This window comes from Chrysemys picta, chromosome 4 (genome assembly GCF_011386835.1).
Source record: "Chrysemys picta bellii isolate R12L10 chromosome 4, ASM1138683v2, whole genome shotgun sequence".
NCBI classification, from domain to species: Eukaryota; Metazoa; Chordata; order Testudines; family Emydidae; genus Chrysemys; species Chrysemys picta.
In genome coordinates, this window is record NC_088794.1 from 35,464,504 (window position 1) to 35,480,279 (window position 15,776).

A 15,776-nucleotide genomic window follows, 5' to 3' on the forward strand; every position below is an offset into this window, starting at 1 on the left:
AATATGGTAGTGTCAGCATATGTAGTTAACATAGTAATGTTTTTACAAATGACTGACATATTTACATCTGATTTCCCTATCACTACCACCACAGAAACAACTACCCCACAGACGCCTACCACCACCACCATCACATCGACAACTACCTCAGAGATAACTACACCCTCATTCAAAACAAATTGTACTTTACCTGATAACACTACCATTGCAGTAAGTAAATTTCACATTTTTATTATATGTCTGTGAAAGGAGACCATATTGTACAACTATATATGCAATTTAGAGGATGCTATCTTGTGATATTTTAATTCATTCATTAACATAGTGATCCTCTGCTATGCTGGGTATATAAAGATTTTTCCATCTATGTCATATTAACTTCTTGGCTATTGTCATGGCACTCAATGACCCTTTCTCTCATTATGGTAGCTTAGACACTCATAACATTCTTTGAAATAAGCTCTCAACTGGCATTTCTTCAAGGGATTATATCACAGTGCAGAGCTGGGAAGGAGCTTTGGTGAAAGGGAGACCACAAGGTCTCTTACCAGGAGCAAATTCCACCTTCCATCCCTTCCTCTTTATCTTTCTAGTGTTTGTCAGAATGATTATGCCAAAGTATTAACTCATCTACCAACGCAAATCAGTCATGAAATTGTATCCTGGATTGGATTTAATGGGCCATATCCTGAATAGCACAGAGAATGTGTTGAAAACCTGCACCTCCCACTGAAATCAATAGCTCAGCCCCTCTCTAGATTGGCCCAATACCTTCTCAATCTGTAACACATGGCTGCTGTCTCCTAATCAGTTGAAAATGTCTTACTCTAAAACAGTGGTGCTCAGCCTTATAGAGACAGAGATCCTCTTCATCACCAAATGCAGTTGCAGGGAGACAAAAATAACCATGCTATGACATACTGACAATGTAACATCATCCTGTATTGTCACGATGCATGGATGTGAACATCTCGGGACATTGCACCAGAATTACCAGAATGCCAGTTCATTTTCTTTTTTGCCTCTGTGCTCTGCCTTGCATGCATCAGGTTGCATGGGGACCACTCCTCTGATCAGCAGGCCTCTGAAGCCAGGGATAGCAAGAGGAGCTCAAATCAAACAAATTTAGGTAGTGCCTCGTGAAGTGCTCTGAAGGGATGTATTTGCCTCTAGCAGCACAAGGTTGGAATCACTGCACTAAAGACTTATTAAAGTTTTTACAGGCATGGCATATTCACCTGCACCTTTACTTTTTGCTAGTAGTCAATAACTTGGGTGCAGCTGCTGTTTTACACTGTGACCCAGGGAAGGGAAATCAGAATAAAACCTTGGTGACTAGCATTGTACTCATAATAAATCCTTTACAGTTAATTATTAACAATGCAGCAATCTCATTTTACAGACCTCGATGATGGTACTGAATGTGGTGCTTTATTTGCACTTTGAAATATTTGTTTGGGATAAAGATGTTAGCAATATAAAGCTGTGTACAATATCCAGAAATCATTTTTTTCCTTTATTAGTCTGATTCCTTCATTGTAGATCTCACCATTTCCCCCCCCCCCCCCATCTTAAATCCAGCCAGGTGAAAGCTACTGGCCATGTAACTGCACCAAGGCAATATGCATTGACAACAAAACATGGGAGCTGGTTACGACTGAATGTAAACTTCCTCCTAAGCCCAGTTGTACCAATGGGCTCACTCCTGTGCTGGTGCAGGGTGAATGCTGTTGGCACTGGGAATGTGACTGTGAGTATATATTTGGAGGGATATTTTTATCTCTGATGGACCAATAATAGTTTTAAGAGCTACAATATTTGTAGTGGGGGCAAGTGCTGTGCAAGTTTAGCCCCTCATATCCTTAGCAATGCAATTCAGTCTTACCTGTAGTATCACTTGCAAATGCATTCATATTTTGTTCTTCAAATTGTTTGGCTCTGGCAATTTTTTCTTTATGATATAATCTACACAGACCTGATTCTATCACTTAGTTACTCATGTCGACTGGTAGCTCACTACACAAGTAGTCCCATCTAAACAATTTGGCGTAAGGTACTACATGGCAGGAGAAAAGTGATGGAATGTGGCCCTATATGATTACATTAAAGATGAGTCCAAGTTGCTAAGTTTGGATGCTGAGCCAGCTGCTTGAAATTATCTTGAACTCTTTGATCCAGAAAGCTCTGGCCTACTTGTGAGATTAATGGCACTTACTGATTTCAACTTGGTAGGAAATAGCAGAATAGCCTTTTTCAGAGAATGTTTGACGTCCTGTCTGAAATCTGGAGATCCAGAAAATGGAGAATGTGAACAGAGAAAGAGAGAAAGAAAGAAACAGGTCAGCTTCTTTAAATATGAAAAAAGTTCCAGTTTGGGTCCAACTGAGGCCTTAGATTAATTCTCTTTACTTATCTGTAGTTCACTTCATTCAGGTTCTCTCGTTCCTATTTGACTCCAGTGCTAGTAGGGTAAATTGGTCTTCCACTTACTAAAGACTTTATTCATAGTCCAGCTTTGCTTCTATATGTTACCATATACAGCTAAACTAACTCTGAATCTCTTGGTAGGTTATTGCACTGGCTGGGGAGACCCACATTATGTGACTTTTGATGGACAGTACTATAGCTACCAAGGGAATTGTACGTATGTCCTGGTGGAAGAGATTAACAAAAAGATTGACAACTTTGGGGTCTACATTGACAACTATCACTGCATTGCACAGGACAGAGTGTCCTGTCCACGCACACTCATCGTGAGACACGAGACCCAGGAAGTGCACATAAAGACTATCACAATGTTTCCTCTCAAAGTACAGGTATTGGAAAGTGACTAATAAACCAAATGTACATGCTCGGACTGATATTGATATACAGCTACACCTGCCCTCGCTTAATCAGATTCACATCTTTATATGCTAGTGGCACTCAAACCTGATAACTTTGGTGGCAGCAATGTTAGGAAAATGGGATAATTGTTCTGTGAGTTGCTTTGAAGGAGTTTTATAGGGACACTACTTCATCTGAATATAGAAAGAGATCATCCCCCTCATCCCATTTTTAAACTCAGATCTTTCCATTCCCCTGACCCTTCAAAACATGGATTATAGGAAGAATCCATCTTATCTGACAACATAACATGAAATACTGTATTATGACTTTTAAGGATTTTAATGTAGATAACAGCCCAAAAGAATAAATATTATAGTATATCAAAGGGTTTCCAATGAGCAAGGATCATCCCATTGCCCTTGTAAAGCAGGATTGAGGGAGGGCATTGGATCATTTTGGGGTTTGAACAAGGGGGCACATTTGAATTAGAGATGGGAATCAAAGTAGTAGACCAAAATGTTTCTAAAAGACATCCTCAACAGGCCAATGGCTTGGTGATCGTAGTCACACCTCAAGATGGGTTAAGATACTTCCATTTCTGATTTTTCAAGTGAAGGATTGTCATCAGTTTCATGTCATCGTTTAGCCCCCATGTTCCAAGGATTAGGCTGTAGCATGTAATATAATCTGTTGTCTTCAAAATGTGTTGGAAGTACTTACTTTTAGGATTCTTCACCTCCTTATTTTCCATCAGCAGCTCTCTGCTGACTTTTGGACTATTAAGGTGGGGAATTTTGGAGGTGCAACTACAGGTAAAGTGAACAGGATTACTTGTGGCACTAAGGTGCCACAAGTACTCCTGTTCTTTTTGCGGATACAGACTAACACGGCTGCTACTCTGAAACCTGTCATTACTACAGATAAAGTGTTGCAAGACTACAACATAGGTTAAATTCCCCATTGCCTTCTGAGACTGAGCAAAACTTATCAGTCCTAGATGAACTTAAGGGGGATGCACTAGGCCAGTGGTTCTCACACTTGTTTGATCGGGTCCAGCTTCTTTGTATGTCCGTAGTCATTTACGCGCCCTCCCCACAAGTACATGTACTGCCACCCAGCTCTGAAGGTAGAGCAGACAGCAGCAGCTACTGGCCAGGCACCCAGCTTGGAAGGCAACAGTGCACCAGCACAGACGTCAGGGTGGCAATGTGAAAAGTGATTTTCATCAATATCACTTTTCACAGCAGACTTAGAAGTAAAGGTGCAGCAGTGCAGAAGTAAGGGAGGCGATGTGAAAAGTGGTATTTGTTTTCACTTTTCACCGCAGACTTAGCGCCCCATTGCCAGCCTTACTTCTGTGCTGCTGCTGCCACCCGGGGGGCTGACAGGCACAGCCCTGCTGCCCCAGGGCTGAGAGCCTGAGCCACACTGCTTCCATGTAAGGGATGGGGGAGAGAGCCTGAGCATGGGCTCCTTCCCAATGAGGGATTGGTAGGGGGGGAGCCGGAGCCTGGGCGGTGGGGCTCTGGCTGTCCCCTTTATCCCCGCCTCCCAGGTGTGCACGGCCCTTCCACACAAGCCCCAGCCACCCAGGGTTGACAGCCTGAGCATTTAAAAGACAAACAACACCCCCCCTCCCCACAGACCTCCCTTGACATATTCCTGCATCTCCCTTGGGAGGCCCACCCCATAGTTTGAGAACCACTGCACTAGGCCCACCACCCGGTTCTGAATTAGTAAATACGATTTTTTTCTTCCCATATTTCATTCAATTCCATTTTCTAACAAATGTAGATCCAAGGCTTCCCTTTCTTTGGAGCTTTTGGGGAGAGAGAGAAAATTTCAGCTCAGGTGCAGTGAAAATGTAGCATGCATCTCCTATGATGTTTAACAGGGGCTGCATTCTAAATTCCATCCTAATTTATCCAAAATTCTGCAAATGTATCCCCAGGCTGATGTACCCCTTCATTGGGTCTTAAAGAAAGAGTTCAACATTTCAGTCACATACACAAAAACATACAGCTCATTAGAAATAGAAAGCAAGGAAGCTTTGAAACATAAACACAACATTACTTTCCTTTACATTGTATCTCCAATGTAAGTTGGATAGATTGTTTTTATGAACATCATACAATATGTATGTCTCTTCTCCATTTTCCTTTAAACAATAGGTGACGGTAAACAATCAGGAAGTGGCTACACCTTACAAAAAATACGGCGTGAGAATCTTTAAGTCAGGCATAAATCACGTAGTGGAAATTTCTGAACTTGGGGTAAATGTAACCTACAATGGATTGACTTTCTCAATTAGATTGCCCTACCAGAAGTTTGGCAACAACACCCAAGGACAGTGCGGTGAGGATCTATTTTTCTACTTTTAGAATGAAATACAAAAAGTTAAATGTAAGCTCTGGCAGTAAGAGAGACGTGATGATGGTTCTCTGTGATGGATGGAAATACAATGATTATCAGATAGTGAAGATTTGTGTGTGAATTCTTCTTCCTCTTGTCAATTGTAGGCACTTGTACCAACAACACAGCAGATGACTGCATGTTACCAGGTGGAAAGATCATAGGTAACTGTGAAACCATGGCAGATCATTGGGTGATTAATGACCCCGAAAAGCCACAGTGCTCTCCATCCCTAACTACTACAGAGGCACCTCCTATCACCCCACCATCCTGCAAACCATCTGATCTCTGCAAGCTCATTAAAGAAGGGTAAATATACTAGACGTGTGTACGGTGGCAATCTGAAATGCAAATATTTGGTGTTGCTTCATCGTCTCTTGTAGCTGCTTCTGCTCCTTCTCTCTCTTCCATTCCCTCTTTTCCATTCCCTCCTAATCTGTTTTAATCTTTGCAATTTGCTCACTGCCTTTCAGCCTTCTTTAATGATTCTTTGGCCCTCTCGTAGCCTTCTGGGCTCCCTTGGCCTTCTCCAGCCCTTTCCACTTTGCTCCTTTTCCATGCTCTCTCAGTAGATGTTGGTCCCCGGAAGATCCCAAAGGGATCTTGTGCTTGAGTTTCAGGATGTGGCTTCAAAAAGAGGAAATTCCAACCAAGTCTTATCCACAACTCTAATTCATGGCTACGCAAAATTATATTCCTGCAGCTACTAGGTGGGAAGCATTATTTTGGAGAGAGAGTAGTGGGTGGATAGTCTAAAGATTAAGGTCTAAGTGGGTTGGAAGGCTGCACTCCAGCAAAATGTTTATTTATCATTGAGTCCTGTTCAAATCTTCCTGTATAGCATCATGCTAAAATATGGCATACAGCATATTAAAATGAGCACAGATCATTCAGTAACTAATAATGATACATGTTTCTGCTTCTAGCCCGTTCAAAGCATGCCATCCCTTTGTCAACCCTGACCACTACTATGCAGCCTGTGTTTTTGACAGCTGCGCTCTTCCCAACTCTAAATTGGAGTGTGCAAGTTTGCAAACCTACGCTGCTCTCTGCGCTGACCAGGGGGTCTGTGTTGATTGGAGAGGCCATACCCGTGATATCTGCCGTAAGTAGAGACATTTTTCTGCCATTTAACTTGAACTATTAGGTTCTATTTCTATTCCCCTTCCGTTTATGGGTTACTTGGCTCTCCAAGTCGCTAATGACTGTAATAAACCCCAAAAGCTTTATTGAAATAATTTTACAGGCCAGATTTCAAAGGTGGGGGAAATAGATGAGCCTGTAAAAATGCATGTGTGCTCATTGTGTGTGAAATGCTCTACATTTGTTTGAGCAAATGCCTGTGTGCCCCGTGTGTGGATTTTGCAGGCACAATGGGTGAATCTACATATTTAATGGGAGACAAACTTTTTTTTGCTGGTGCAGCGTGGGAGCATTCCCATCTTCAAAAATGTGGTTCTAAGAAACGCTAGCAAACAAAAGTATTTGTATTCAGAAGATCAAATCCTGTCCTTACCCTGGTACAACAGGATGAGATGTTGCTTTGCATATGTTACTTAGTGTAAAATCACCTACCACTCAGAGACCGTGCAATACCTGTCTATTTGCAGGAGGGGTCATGGATGGATTTTTCCCTCTTAAGTCTGAGTTTCTGGGTTTTTATGGTTCTCAGTCAGACCTTCAATGTTATTGAATGAGTCTGACATATTTTTAAATCTATTTGTTTCCAATGTTTGTTTGAAGATTGCAAAAGGTGTACACTTGCTGGGCCTCCTTATGATGGTCTTGCTGAAATATTTCTTTCTTTGTATTTCTTCCATTCAAGCGCTTAAGTGCCCATCACACAGAGTATACAAAGCATGTGGTCCTATTGAAGAGGTGACCTGCAAGTCAAGGTAAATAGTTACTTTCCTGCCAGTCAGGTCCCCTGCAACTACCCACTGATAGATAATCCACAGAGAAGTGAGGAATATCCAATTTAACAATCTTGATTTAAAATAGAAATCTTAGAGACAGCCTTTAACTGGTTATCATTGTATCTGCCCTGGTATCCTCTCATACAGCTGAATCAAACACTGTATAGTGGAATAAGCGAAGATTAGAATCAGGATGATTTAAAATCTGTAAATTTCACATGTGCAGTTTCTTTTGCCCATACATTTCTGGATAAAATATATTTGGCCAACCTTCCACTGTGTGTCATTGATGATAATGGTGGTCTTTTTTGTCTCATACAGCCAAGTTGCACAAAACCAAACCAGTCATGTGGAAGGCTGCTTCTGTCCTGCTGGAACAATGCCTTATGGTGGAGGTGTGGATGTCTGTGTAAAAACCTGCGGTAGGTTGTGTTACCATATTTAAATGCATGTGCATTTCCTTTTTGTTGTTGCCAGGTCATGTGCACAATATAGTTCTGAATCTGGCTACCTGTCATCGTATCAGTGGTAATGGAAATTTATTTTGCTCTGTTTGCAGGGTGTGTTGGACCAGATAATGAACCAAGAAAGGTATGTTACACATTTGCTTTTCCATTGCAAGTATTTTGTGTCTCCTCCATATCGGTCCTGTTTTGTATAGACTCCCAGGTTTTCATCCATGCACTTATTTGGTAGGTGAGTGGAATTTTGAAAATCCTTGATTTATATTTATCTCAGCTTGAGTTATACATTAGTGGGAGATATTGTCTTTAGACAGCTTCTGATAATCAGTTTCCAGACTACAAAATAGTAAATTTATAATTCCACTCTGCTCCCTCCTAACACATACATGTACACATGCTTACACTTAAACACACAGCACAGCCCATTGAAAACAACAGATTTATGTTCTTTCTATTCTCTAACTATTCATTCAGTTGCTTTCTTCTCTTTCTTTAACGACAGTTTGGGGAAGTTTTTGAGTTTGACTGTAAGAGATGCATTTGCCTGGAGGGTGGAAGTGGCATTAGCTGTGAGCCCCTCAAATGTCCAGCGCAAGCGGATAAACCAAGCTGCAGTGATGAAGGCTTTTACGAGGTCACTGAAGTCCATCCTGACAACATCTGCTGCAGCATAACTTCCTGCAGTAAGTTCCCCTTTTGCTTCATTTACAGCATTCCTCTGTCCCTCAAACTTTCTTTTGTAATAACAGTTGTATTATTCATTTTTGTTAAATTAATTGAGATTAGTCTGTGAAGCCCAGGCCAGCTAAATGCTTGGACTGAGCCTGGCCAAGTGGCATATTTCTCTCTGTAGCTGTTATTTTACATTTCTCTTGGCTTTTTCCCTTTGCAGGATGCAATGCGAGCTTTTGCACAACCATACCTCCTAAATGTAAAATTGGTTACGAACTTGTTTCTGATATTGCCACTGGCAAGTGCTGTCCTACGTATGAGTGCGGTAAGTCGCTTTTAAATATATGAGAACAGTCAGTATCGCACTTTACATGCTTGAGCATTAAGGTTGGTAGCCAATACTGTGTGCTTCTCTCTTGGAGGAGGCAACAAAACCAGGCTTAAATTCTAGGCCGCTACCATGGACGAGCCCAAGTGGTAGCTGAGAAAATGGTGGTGCAAAGTGGATTAGGTATAGCTCACCCTGGTCAGGTCATATATTTCTGGTTATATTCCTATGTAAGAATAGTGGGATTGTTGACCGGGACTTCAGTCCTCCCATAAGAAATTGTCCCTATGAACTTTAGCGATTGGAAAGGCAGATGATCATTACTGGATCGTTCCAATTAAACATATCAGGAAACGTTTTGCAACCATCCAGTGGACATCCTGGGATGTAAAACCTGGGATATAGATATTCAAACCAGACAGTCTTTCTCTTTTGCGGGTGCAAATTGTACCTTTGTATTTGTACACAAATATTTGTGTCCATGTATTGCACAATTTGCACTGCAAAAAGGGAATCTGGGTGATACTTTTGAATATTTGTGTTGTGATTATTTGTGGAGGAAATTTGCATGACTGGGATAATAAAATTTGGCACTTTCCTTGCATGTATAACCATACAACTTCTGCCTTATTTCACAGTTCCCAAGAAGGTCTGTGTGGTTGGGAATGCTGAGTACATGGTAAGTTTCCATTTCTTCATGAGAAGGACTCTTGGATGAAACATTTGAGTCCCAAGAGCATCCTTTAATTGAAGTGCTTTGAGGCAGTTTGCATTTGGTACAATTCATTTTTAGAGATCCCCCCGTCCCCAAACTGCAGTCAGGGATTTATCTGTTACACGAAGCCTAACCCTTTTCAAAGAAAGTTACTGCATGTAAGAGAGAATGAAGCACTGGTTCTAAGCAGCAGCACCATGGATGTAAAGATTTGTTTTTAATACACAATGTACATATCCCTAAAAAATCAATGCACATTTAACATCAGCACTTTGCTGCACTATGCTAAAGCCTCGCTGTCACAAATAAAAAGGGATGGGTAAGGGCCACATTTTGTACTGACTTACACCCCTATAATTCTATTGGCTCCAGTAATTATTTTATTTATTTAATACAGACAGGTATTAAGTTACCCACTTCGTATGCACTATAATGCATGAGATGAATATTTGTCCTTTGTGTCTATATGTTTCCCTAGTGGATGTTTGTTTGTGGGGGGAAGTATTGGATATTAGAGATATGTCTCTCCTACACATCACGCCTTGCTGATACCAGAATTCTTGCTTTTTTAAAAAAAAATCTAGCCTGGTTCCCCAGTCGTTGCTGATAAGTGCCAAAATTGTGTCTGCACTGATAAATCGAACAGTACTGGTCTGAATGTTGTCACATGCAAGCGCATTCCATGCAATGAAAGGTGCCAGCCAGTAAGTAACAAACTTTAAAAAAAAAAAAAATCATGTATGTTTTCTTGAAAAGTAGCCATGATTGAGAGAGGTATATTCTAAGCAAAGGAATTCCTAGGTCCTAATTCCAGCTCTAACATTGGCTCACCTTGGGCAGTCAGTTTTCTGCATCTTAAGGATAGCAATAATAATACTCATGAGCATCATAGTCATGTTGTGAGGATTAGCTAACCATGTTTTTAAAAATGCTTTGAAGATAAAGTGACATCTAAGCACAGTGTAGTTATTATAATGCCTTTGTTGCCTCCTTTTATTTTCTACTTTCATTATCCCTTTTCTCTTCACCTGGTGATCTCCATCTGTTACAAAACGTGACAGATGTAGATTATCCTTAAAACCATAATCAGTGCTGCTATTTAGCTGGGTTTTTACAGAGAGCCTTAATCTGGTGCTCAGACTATTACATTTTTGTTTGTTTCTGAAGGACACTTTTAACCTAGTGCTTTTTTAATTCCTAGGGATTTGAACTTAAAGATGTGAAAGGGGAATGCTGTCCAAAATGCGTGCAGACCAAGTGTATTATAAATAAGCCTGACAGCACCGTCGTCATCTTGAGTGTAAGTGTGCTGCTGTTCTTAGGAGTCTACCAAACATGTAGCATTCCTATTGTATTCCTCAAAGTGTTAACTGGGAGGAAAGACATGTCAGTTAGTGATGGGGGAAAGGAAAGGTTCAGTGGCTAAGTTCAGATGTGCATTTGAAAGTTCAGCTGCTCATCTGAAAGAAAGTCGTCTGAATTTCTCTGATCTGGAAGATAGCCTGATCTGACAAGATCTCCAACCTTTCTCAGAAATTCTATGAGAAGAGCCTTTCTTGCAGTTTTTTGACAAAGAAGTGGAAAGGTGCCAGAAAAGCTTGAACATGATTCAACTGTATTGCCCTTTTTGAGTAAAGGGCTATTCCTATTTAATATCTACCAGTTTACCCATCATCCCTAATCAAAATCTCACCCACTTATTTTTCCTTACCTCCAGAATACCCTAGGTCCCACACAGGGATTTCTTCTTTCCCAAGGAAAATTCCTTATGGAGCTCCAAAGATCCCCTCCACTCATGGAACCCCACAATACAGTCACTACCCTGCTAACCATGGCAGTTATTTGTCTAGTATTTTTATGCTGAGAAATTAGGAGAATCTTTTTCAGGGGCTAGGAAGATTTCTGTCTAAGCCCATTATGAATCCTTCCGTGTATGCGGAATTTCCTTTTTGTATACAGCCTAATAAAAAGGAAAACGATCCAAATGACAACTGCACCGTTTATAGCTGTGTGTCGATCAACGGTCGGCTCATCTCCTCCACCTCAAAGATTACCTGCTCATCGTTCAATGAGGAGAATTGTAAACCTGTAAGTAAATTTGGGACATTCACCCTCATCCCTTATGACAACACATTTTAGTTTGATCCAGCCACCTTACTATCAAAAGACACGACTGGGCAGAGGAGCTGCTATAATTGTTATTATTGGGGCTCAAATTCAGCCGGCGCTGTCTGGAGTGGAGCTCTGGTAAATATTTTCAAACCTGTGGAGCGTGCCCTGGTGTGCCCCATGGCTGAAGCCCCGGCACCTCCTGCAGGGCTGAAGCCCCAAGCCCCAAATGGGGAGGGGCGTGGAGGGGCTCCGGGAAATAGTAGATAAGAATTTAAGCCCCGGGGGTTATGATTTTTTGTTGCACTAATTTACTTGAAGCATGCTTCCATCCGAAAAAGGGACATATGGTGCATATACTACATATTTATTGATGAGTTCTGAGGTTTATAGTAGGTAATTAGTGTCCCATGGCTTAAAAATTGACCAGTAGTGTGCTATAATGTCCTATCACACTATAGTCTGCAGGATCGAATTTGTATGAGACAGCATATTTTCATGAGTGTCCTGTAGGCACAGTGATTGCAATAAATAAGGGCTACCCCACACTTATTTCCTATTGAAAGTATTAGGAAATACTGTGGTATGTCAGATTAAACAGCATGGAATTCATGGTAAACAGTAATTTGTAAGTGGTGACCATTATATGTCACAAGCCTTTTCTTCAGAGAATTACATATTGCAACAGATTCCATTGTGAATTCATAGATATTAAGGCCAGAAAAGACCATCATGATAATCTAATCAGACCATCTGCATAGTACAGGCCACACAATTTCAACCAGTAATTCCTGTCATGGAACAAATTATTTTTCCCCACTGTGCATGCAGAAAATTTCAAAATACAGATAATTTTGATAATACAGATATTTTTTTCTGATTTGTTTTCAGGGCACTATTACACTGCTGCCTGATGGTTGCTGTAAAATATGTGAGTATAATTACCCAGTGTCCATATAGTCACTACAAAACAAAATGGGGACCGATTTTTCCTATCTAAAAGCTATTGCTAATATATATTAATTTAAATAGATGCACGTACATTCACACTAGTTATTTTGTGGAGCACATAAACTGTGCTCAGAACAGAGTCAGACACTGACTCTGCCTCAAGCAGCTTTCAGTCTAAGCTGAGAAAAGTAAATTATTACTTTGTTACTGTAGGCTGGCAGAAAAGGCCTTGGCTGAGTATGTGGTCACGTAGCAGATTTTGTTGTTATTAATAAATCGGTGCTGCCATAGAGTGGGCTTTGCCGCAAAAGTGCCTTTTGAGACAGGAAAAGCAGGTGAAGGAAAGGACCTAACTCAATGGCATCGGAAGACATTCCTAATGTAGCTCACCTACTGTATTTATATGTTTGGGGGGTTTTCTGCACTTTCCCTTCTGAATTGTTGAATTCAGTGCCTAATGCAGTGAAGTAGGCCATAGAAGTATCTAGATAAGAATTATAAGAGTTTTCTTTTCGGCCTTGGGTTTGAAACTCTGCCCTGTAAGCTGGTATGTTACAATTCCCTCCAGCAGTTTATTTGACACATCTCTAATAACTGGCTACTGCATGTGGCTTGGCAAAACATGCACTTCAGCACTGATTTGGACACTAGTAACATGGATAGCACCAAACAGTAATCCTTCTGAAATCATTGTTTTGATTTAATCAGCCTTCACTTTTCCCTCCACAGACTCCCAAACACTCTCACATAATTTGATTTTCTATAAACCTAAATAATATATGATAAATGAGCCATTCTCTCTCTTCCTCGCTTGTTTCATCATTTCCTTTGCCATTCAGTGGCTCCAATGAGGGACATGTTCAATAGACAGTCTGTCCTCCAGGCAATCAATAGAGAGCTAAAGTTTAAGGGGTAAAGCTGAGTGCTAAAGTGTTTGGCCTTTCTGGCTATTTTGGGTATTAAACACAGTTGTTTCAAAGCATCAATGACTCACAGCCTGTGATGAAGCAGCATGGTGTTTTTGGAGCCATTTGATTGAAAGGCATTACCATTCTTTTCTCCCACAGGCATCCCTCGCGACAGCCCATCACCATGTTCTGTCACCCATATCGAGGACTATATCACCCATAAGGGCTGCCGTTCTGTGGATAAAGTCTACCTGACTCAATGTGAAGGATCATGCGGAACCTTCTCATTGTAAGTAAATCAGACAAGGAGACTGTTTCTATAAAAGGGACAATACATAGCCAGGCTGAAGAATGGTAGAAGAGCTAGAACTGGCTCAACTTCCAGTCTCATGAGTACTGAAATTTGTAACTGGTTTGGTGAAACTGGCTAAAGGGTTGATTCACCTTAGTAATGAAGTCCAAAGCCAAGGGACACAGGGGGCTGCATCTTTGCTTCCAGAGAGTTGTGTTGATTCCTTATTGCCTACAAAGCGAGAGCCAGCTAGGGTGACCAGATGTCCCTATTTTATAGGGATGGTCCCAATATTTGGGGCATTTTCTTCTATGGGTGCCTATTACCCCCCACCCCATCTCGATTTTTCACACTTGCTGTCTGGTCACCCTAGCCAGCTCACTTGTCATTTGTGTTAGAGCAACTTGGATATGTGGCATTGAGTTCATTCCCATTGCAGGAAATATCCCAATGGTAGCCATGTCTGAACTTCAACAGCAGAGAAGCTACTTTCCAATGATGAACATATAATGGGAGGAGGGAAAAGAGAGAGACTTTATTTAAATACACTTTGTAAGAAGGATTCAGAGGGAGACACTTGTATAAAGAACTGAAAAAAATGTGTGCTCAAGGGCTGTCCGTGACTCCTGAGATAATGGAGTTAGCATCATTGCTCTGGAGTGAGAGAACTTTGAAGAAACCAGAGGTACAGCTGCTAAAACCTAGCAAGAAACCTAGAATACAGCTGCTGAACCCATCTGACAAATGAAGTCTATAACCGTAATTTCCCACTGGAATGATCCTTTGCAGCCTATCACTGAATACAATTGGCAGCCCTTATCTGGAGGAAAACCCATGTTTAATCAATAAGGAAAATGAATTACAAATTCCTCATGGGGATTATTTATTTGTACTGCTGCAGTACTGACAGGCCCCAGTTAGGATCCCGATGGGGTAACCACTGTATATAAACATAAAAAGATGGCCCCTGACACAAAGAGTTTACAGTCTAAGTTAGGCTGAGCCTTACAGGATGGTTAGGGCTGGTTTCACTGGAAGGATGATGCAGGGAGGCTTATATTGAAGCTGGCTACACTACATCTGATTGCTGTGAACAGAAAGTATCTAACTTAAATGGTTTGGGGCAAGGATTTCAAAGGGGCCTAAGGAAATTGGGCACCCAACTCCCAGTGACTTCCAATAGGAGTTGGGTGCCTAATTCCCTTAAGCCCTTTTCAATATCCTGCCCTTGATGGCTTGGTTTTTAAAACAGCAGACGACATTATACTTGAACCTGGGTGCCTAGCATTCCGCCAGATGGGCTAAAGGAGCAGCTCCCCTAACTCACACCATCAGAGGGCCCCTTTTACATATTATTCCCAATTCCTTACAGCAGCTTATTCACCAAAATTGCTCATTGTACTTCATTTCACTCTCTCTCTTTCTCTCTCTACTGCATGCCAGCTTATGGCAAAGTGTAACGGTATCTTTTCCCACACTAACAAACAGATACTCTGCTGAGGCCAACTCCATGGAGCACAAGTGTTCCTGCTGCAGGGAGGCAGCGACTAGCGAGAAGCAAGTTCTACTGCAATGCCCCGACGGGAAAAATGTGATTCACAAGTACCTGCACGTGGACCGTTGTGAATGTCTTGACAGTGAGTGCACACAACCCAGCTCCTCAGAAAAGTCAAAGGAAAGTGACGAACAGAGTGCCATCGAACGTGTCAAGCGGGCCATTCAGAAAATATTGAAATGAAGGGGAGAAAAGTAATGGCGCACAGAAAAAAGTACAAGGAGGGTCTATGCACCAGTCTAATCTTCCAAGAATAAATCAATGCTTTGCCTTTTCTCACCTCCTCCTCTTCTGTGCCCTCTCTGATTATTTGTAATTGTGCTCTATTTATTTGTATCTCTTTTGTTTAGTTTTAAGTTAGTTTCTTTTGCTTTAAATGATTAAAAATTCATTTCAGACGTGAGAGCTCTTTGTGTTTATTCGCCAGCACTCTTGAGCCTTCAGGGCTTTAAAGGGAAGGGAGATCTGTCCCAGGCCTAAGCAGTAAAGTGCCAGATTTTCTAAGTCAATTGAATAACTATTTTGGCTCTCTAAGCTCTCTATGTCTGTCTAATATCCTGGGATCAACAGAGCTACAACAACACTGCATACGACAAGCCTCCTGTAAGGATCAATCCAACTCCTA

At 41.3% G+C, this 15,776-nt stretch overlaps 1 protein-coding gene across 1 annotated transcript in view; it reads left to right on the forward strand.

The window, feature by feature from the left end:
* Nucleotides 1-15,549, forward strand: part of MUC2 (mucin 2, oligomeric mucus/gel-forming) — a 58,715-nt gene extending 43,166 nt beyond the window's left edge. The window contains exons 31-48 of the mRNA XM_065594052.1: nucleotides 95-210; nucleotides 1,582-1,750; nucleotides 2,569-2,816; nucleotides 5,001-5,184; nucleotides 5,349-5,550; nucleotides 6,168-6,346; nucleotides 7,067-7,136; nucleotides 7,479-7,579; nucleotides 7,717-7,748; nucleotides 8,124-8,304; nucleotides 8,514-8,618; nucleotides 9,260-9,300; nucleotides 9,921-10,040; nucleotides 10,538-10,636; nucleotides 11,296-11,424; nucleotides 12,337-12,376; nucleotides 13,464-13,593; nucleotides 15,085-15,549. Coding sequence (XP_065450124.1) covers nucleotides 95-210; nucleotides 1,582-1,750; nucleotides 2,569-2,816; nucleotides 5,001-5,184; nucleotides 5,349-5,550; nucleotides 6,168-6,346; nucleotides 7,067-7,136; nucleotides 7,479-7,579; nucleotides 7,717-7,748; nucleotides 8,124-8,304; nucleotides 8,514-8,618; nucleotides 9,260-9,300; nucleotides 9,921-10,040; nucleotides 10,538-10,636; nucleotides 11,296-11,424; nucleotides 12,337-12,376; nucleotides 13,464-13,593; nucleotides 15,085-15,334 — 2,396 coding nt within the window. The 3' untranslated portion in view covers nucleotides 15,335-15,549. The remainder of the gene's footprint in view (nucleotides 1-94; nucleotides 211-1,581; nucleotides 1,751-2,568; nucleotides 2,817-5,000; nucleotides 5,185-5,348; nucleotides 5,551-6,167; nucleotides 6,347-7,066; nucleotides 7,137-7,478; nucleotides 7,580-7,716; nucleotides 7,749-8,123; nucleotides 8,305-8,513; nucleotides 8,619-9,259; nucleotides 9,301-9,920; nucleotides 10,041-10,537; nucleotides 10,637-11,295; nucleotides 11,425-12,336; nucleotides 12,377-13,463; nucleotides 13,594-15,084) is intronic.
* Nucleotides 15,550-15,776: the final 227 nt, after the last annotated feature.